Raw genomic sequence first — 6,634 nt, forward strand, 5'->3', positions numbered from 1 at the left:
AACTATGACTTTTGCCTCAATGAACTCCTATTTTACTGCTTATTAATAGTTAGTAAGGTAGTTGTTGTAGTGGTTAAGTTTAGGTATGGATTTAGGGATGTAGAATATGGTCATGTAAAATAAGGCATTAATATGTACTAATAAACAGCCAATGTGCTAGTAATATGCATGCTAATAAGCAACTATTGGTCCCCAAACTGGAATTGTTACCGTCTATTTTTCATATAACAGAGATTACAGAGCATTTTATTTCTTTTAAAATGTGATTCATTTGTTGCTTTTTAGGTGAATGACAGACTGGACCGGTCTTGCTGTGGTTTCAGACCAGACCCATCAGAACTGTGTGTAGAAAACCTGCTGCATATCAAATGTGAAAACCCAAAGGACTTAAATCTGGTGCACATCCTGGTAAATGAAATATTGATATTTGTCAGATCATCTGATTATAACATATCAATACAAAGCAGCACACAACATCCTCACATTATATGATCTCCCAGTTGTGGAGAAAAGGGTCCTATATTTTATAGATGTGAAATGGTTTATTTATAAAGAAACAGTTCTTCAAGGGTACACGATCAGTGCACTTGTAATTCATTGTATTATTATATTAGAGGATAAAGCATACATGTATATTCATATTATATATATTTGGAGAATAAAGGATATATTTATCATTTTTTTAAATATATGTAAAATCCTTTTTACCTTGTTCATGTGTCCTTAAACTAGTCAGGAGTTCATTTGACTTTGAAGAAAGTAAACATGGATAAATAATGATACTATGGCTTCAGTGAAACTTGAAGCAGTTCCTTTTTTATCCATCTAGTTTTATTGACTGGTCTCACAACAAGGTCACATAGCTGGCAAGCATTCGTTTTTCTACCAGGAGAGAGTATAAAAAAAATTCTTTCATTCTGCTTTCCAATATCAAAAGTAATAACTTTCCAACAGCTCTTGAGATCTATGTGAAGTTTGAGCTCCCACTCAAACTGTGAGTTAGAAACCCAGCTATATTAAGTGAGGCAGCTACAATGAGTCAAGGCAATCCGTTTCCATGGGAGCCTTTAGATTGGTTCTGTAGTCATTATCTGATAGTGTTCGGAGAACTGCAGCTCCAAAAGTCATCGGTTTTAATATTGCTTGCTCACAAAAAATGTCCACAATTTTAGAAATATCTCCCTGTCACTTAGAAGCTCACAGCGACTAGTATAATTCATAAAAGCTGTGTTTTTTTTTGTTAACCCTAACCCTGAAATTAAACGTGCATAAAAAGTCATATTTTATGCCAGTCTGACTTTTTGGCAGATAGGATGTTTCAGTGTTACTTTAGTCTTGACGCAATTCAACAGAATAAAAAAGAAAAGAGAAAAGAGGTCTAGCAATTGGTATCAGGTGTCACTTGGTTTCATATTTTGTGTCTAATGCAATGCAATTAAAAAAATAAATAAGTGTGACTTAAATGGTTTGTTCAATAACAACAAAAAAGACAATTCTGTCATCAATTGCCCTTTGCAAAACACAAATGATAGATATTAAAACCTGAGAGATTTCTGTCCCTCCATCAAAGTCCACACAACCAAAACTTTGACACTTCAAAATGTTTCAAAAGACATTGTAAACACAATATTAATCTAGTGGTTAATCCAGGTCTTCAAAAGTGACATTATGGCTTTATATGATAATATAATTTAGTCTTTAAAATAAAAATTGATTAATGTTCATCAAAGCAGAAGCTCAAATGCGCTTGCTTGACGCACAATAATCAATGAGGTTTGTTCTTGTGAGTCACACAAGCACGTTTGAGCTTCTGCAAGAACCAATAAAAGGTTGGTTCTCACATGCCAAGCAAATACAGTTGAGCTTCTGTTTACCACATTTGATGAGCTCTATATGTATGTGTGTTAATTAATGTTAATGCGTATAAAAGCCAAAATTAAATCTGTTGGAGTCTTATAACGTGATCAAGTCTCTTTTGAAGAGTTGGATTAAACTGCTCAACTTGAACAAATCTATGGGCATTCAAGAAATCAGAAATTGCTCATGCTTCATTAAAAATTGTAATTTTGAGGCCTCTGCACATAATATACCAGTAAATAACGATGAATCGCTATGTAAACCTCTATTTATAGGTTCGGAAGACAGAACCATCCAGACTGGTTTTTATTGACAATGCAGGAAGACCTCACCAACCACAAGACAATCTCAACTTCAGACTTGTTAAAGGTATTGATGAGTAAGTATTAATATTTGTGAATATTTACACTACCCATACTGTTTACAGCAGGGGTCTCCAAACCTGATCCTGGAAAGATACTTTCCTGGAGACTTCAATTCCAACTAGAGCATGTGAGCGAAGCTGTAATATTTCCTCCGGAGCGGAAAGCGCCTTTCTGAAGATTCAGCTCCACTTGCTCAGGGTCGTTCGCTCATCCCAGAATGCTCTTTGTGATATGCTGGTTCGAGAATACGTGAAGCAATAGGTCTAAGGTTACGGAGTTCAAATATTGTTTTAAGGAGGTTACGAACCTTATACATAGCCTAAATGCATGGTAAACATCAAAGTTAGGAATAAAGAAGAAGAAATTGAAAGTTGTGGAGAAATGGTGAACATGATTTCACCAAGTACAACATGTTCCTGGATCAACTTCATTGTTGATATAGGAACGTCTTAATTGGAAAAATCACTGTGACCCTTGCGGGAGCGGGATTTGAGGGACTTTATTTGACCATGAGTGTGACTGGTATGAGTGGAGGATCGCTTGGGCCATGAGTGATTGAGTGGAGCGTACTAGCATAGAGCAGAATATTGAGCTGAGCATCACACCGTTCTGCTTCACTCACAGAACGGTGTGAGTGAATGGTGTCATCTGTCATCTGGTTCCAACCCTTCTCCCAACACGCCTGTCAGCAATTTTCAAGTAACCCTGAACACTTTGATTAGCTGGTAGAGGTGTGTTTAATTGGGGTTGGAGCTAAACTCTGCAGGATAGTAGCTCTCCAGGGTAGGGTTGCACCAGTCATTCATAAGTTCTTAAATTAGAGCTAAAGTCAACACTAGAGGCTTAGGGGCTGTATACACGACACCGTTTCATAAAAAAAAAAATTATAACGTAATGCGGTTTGGCCGTTCGTTTACACGACGAGTTGGGTCGTTTTGGGTGCCTGAAAACTCAAACTTTTGAAAACGGGTTTCAAAGTGTGGGCATTCTGGTGATATGTTTACGTAAGGCCGTCGTACGTGCTCGTCCCTAAGTAGTTTTCGCTTTCTGCGCATGCGCACTTTCGGGTGTATATGTGTGGTGAGCTAACGTTACGGTTTCAGCCATTCATTGATGCTCGCCGTTCTCACCGGGTTTTTTTTTTTTTCAAAATGTCTGAGGGTCGCAAGAGAAAAAGTGTCTACGAATTGTATGACAAGAAGAGAAAGGCCGCTGAAGAAAGAAACAAGACCAGAGAGTTTTTGGGAGAATATTTCACACGCTGGCGTGCGCTAAAAGCACAGGTTGGGCTTCCCACTGATGCCTCAGTCGCGAAGTTTCTACTCGACAGGTAAAGTTTGGCATGCTATTTGGAGAAATCCATTTAAAATCACTGCTAGTAAAAGTTAATGTAAGCTATGATTAGCGATGCTAGCCCTGGCACAAGTCACGCACCGCGCAGACACGGTAAACATCTCAATCTGTCTAAAGTAATTATGACCAAATGGTAAAAGGTATCACGCTGAAATGTTCTAAAACCTTGTGTGTTCATTTTTGATAATTCCAATGTGTTCACATAGTATTTATTACACAAATGCAACAAGCTACTTCTCCACTGCAGATCATGTCTTGAGTCCTCACTCAATCGATCAGTATAATAAGTAAATAAAACACGGAAGGGCATTTGACATTTTGTCTTGCATGAATGTTTTTGAGTTAGAGTGTTCTTGGGAGAATATTTCACACGCTGGCGTGCGCTAAAAGCACAGGTTGGGCTTCCCACTGATGCCTCAGTCACGAAGTTTCTACTCGACAGGTAAAGGAAAGTAGGCTTGTATGAGCCATGCCAACAGCAATTTGTAAACAGAGCGTGCACGAGGAGAACTAGGCTCGTGCATGCTCTCTCGTGCACACGTTTAATAGGCGTTCCCTCTCGGGAGCAGGTAGAGTGTTGCGCATGTGCATTTTTTCAAAAAGTGGAGAGGGCGGTTCTTTTCTAAAATTCGGGAAAATCCTCCGCTATACCTTTAAAGAGCTGGAGCACTTAAAGTGGCAGATGACATAACTGCACTCTTAGAATAAACAGAATGATATTGTGTGTTGGTGTGGCCACTAGTTATCTTTATAGTTATCATTCGTGGTGTGAACAGACCTTAACTGTGACTATTTGTTGATTGCCAGGTTTCCGGAACGTGCTGTTTCAGTGCTGCAGTCAGGATGTCTGGAGAGGATGCTTCTTCGCTCCCTATCTGCGGATCAGGAATTCTGGATGAGCAGAGGAAAGGTGTCCGGACTCAAATCTCTCATCCGGCACATAGAACAGAGAGCCAAGGCCCTTATCCAGCATATACAAGAGAAGAAACTGAGACTTAACAGAGGTCTATAACTCTCCCATGAAGAGATTCTCACATTTTGTAAATAATCAATTACTGAATTCTCAGAGGACACAAAAGATTTATGGAAATTGTTTGCTTTGATTTGGTTTGCCCAGATTAATTTATGTGCATGTCTCGAAGTGTGTTTGATGTGCTGTTTACAAAGTCATGCAAACTATGGAAGACAGCTTAAATGAGAGGAGGCAGTGCATTTGCATGGATTTTTGAATGATTTCCCTAATCAGTGTTGAACTTTGATTAACTGATGCTCTCAGTATATGAGAGAAGAGATTCCAGATGGTCATTTGCAAAGCAGGACTCATGCAGAGGCCCATCACTGTGAAGAGACTTACACTATGTCCTAAGCAGACACGATGCAATAAGATTTCAACAACAAGCTATTTATCTTTCCATGCTGCATGTGAAAGTGCTGTCCGATGGCACACAGTTACAGCCAATTAGAAGATATGTAATATTTAATGGACTATTTAATGGACTATTTAACTATTTAATGGAATATTTAAGTTATGAGGAGTGGGATTTTGGATTAATCAGATTTCATTGTGGAATTTCAACATTCTCAGTGTAATGTTACTGACAAAATTTATTTAGTATTATGTAGTATTTTAAGTACATTTCAGAAACAGTTACAAAGAAATTGCAAGGAACATAATGAATTAAATGCGAACATCTTTTGCTCATTTACAAAAAAATAATGTAGAAGCCAAACAATTGACAAAATCTTTCGCTCATCTACATTGGACAAAGCCAGAATTTACATGGAAGAAATGGAGCTTTGATTTTTGCAAGGCTTTCTGTGGTGCACTCAGAAAAGGTAACTGCATCTGTAAATGAAAAATGAGGCTAAGCTTAAAAAAAAAACAATGGAATTATGTTGTACAAGCTAAATCTTTAATGAAGGCTGATATACAGTCTAGAATAGGTGCTGAGGACTATGAAACTGTGGTGTGGAGTGAAACTGAGCCAGGTATCTCCTGCTGGCTGCTACAGGGCACTCAGTGCCTAAAGGCACAGTTGTGAACAAAACTGCATAGGACAGCACAAATTTAGACTCAGCAGAGTTATCATACAGTACGTAATTCTAGGTTTTTGTCTTGGTCTTATAGGCCACATACTGTACACACACTGCAGTTAAATATGGTTGTTTGAGCAATAATAATTTAGACCAGTGGTTCTCTGCCTTTCTGACTCCTATTTGGCCTCCCATTGTCAAAAACAATATTCAAAGGCCCCGTGACTTCTCCAGTTTGTGATTTACTGGATAAGGATTAAAGGGTTAGTTCACCCAAAAATGAAAATTATGTCATTAATGACTCACCCTCATGTCGTTCCAAGCCCGTAAGACCTCCGTTCATCTTCGGAACACAGTTTAAGATATTTTAGATTTAGTCCGAGAGCTTTCTGTACCTCCATTGAAAATGTATGTACGGTATACTGTCCATGTCCAGAAAAGGTAATACAGACATCAAAGTAGTCCAAGTGACCACAGTGGCTCAATCTTAAGTTTATAAAGCGACGAGAATACTTTTTGTGCGCAAAAACAAACAAAAATAACGACTTTATTTCACTATTCATTTCCTTCTCTCTGGGCCTCGAGTTAGTTCACGTAGTATAACTGCGTAGCGCTTCTTGGGTTGTACGTCACACGCATCACACACATGACCAGCGTCGGCCAATAGTGAGCCTACGTGTAACGTACAACTCAGATGCGCTACGCAGTTATACTACGTGAACTAACTCGAGGCCCAGAGAGAAGGAAATGAATAGTGGAATAAAGTCGTTATTTTTGTTGTTTTTTTGCGCACAAAAAGTATTCTCGTCGCTTTATAAACTTAAGATTGAGCCACTGTAGTCACCTTTTCTGGACATGGACAGTATACCGTACATGGAGGGACAGAAAGCTCTCGGACTAAATCTAAAATATCTTAAACTGTGTTCCGAAGATGAACGGAGGTCTTACGGGCTTGGAACGACATGAGGGTGAGTCATTAATGACATAAAGGGTTAGTTCACCCAAAAATGAAAATTAAGTATACA

The 6,634-nt window shown here is 38.5% G+C and overlaps 1 protein-coding gene across 1 annotated transcript in view; it reads left to right on the forward strand.

The window, feature by feature from the left end:
• gask1a (golgi associated kinase 1A) overlaps positions 1-5,884 on the forward strand; it is a 35,069-nt gene extending 29,185 nt beyond the window's left edge. The window contains exons 3-5 of the mRNA XM_084384677.1: positions 286-408; positions 2,133-2,236; positions 4,383-5,884. Coding sequence (XP_084240803.1) covers positions 286-408; positions 2,133-2,236; positions 4,383-4,587 — 432 coding nt within the window. The 3' untranslated portion in view covers positions 4,588-5,884. The remainder of the gene's footprint in view (positions 1-285; positions 409-2,132; positions 2,237-4,382) is intronic.
• Positions 5,885-6,634: the final 750 nt, after the last annotated feature.

This window comes from Rutilus rutilus, assembly GCF_951802725.1.
Source record: "Rutilus rutilus genome assembly, chromosome: 17".
Lineage (NCBI taxonomy): Eukaryota > Metazoa > Chordata > Actinopteri > Cypriniformes > Leuciscidae > Rutilus > Rutilus rutilus.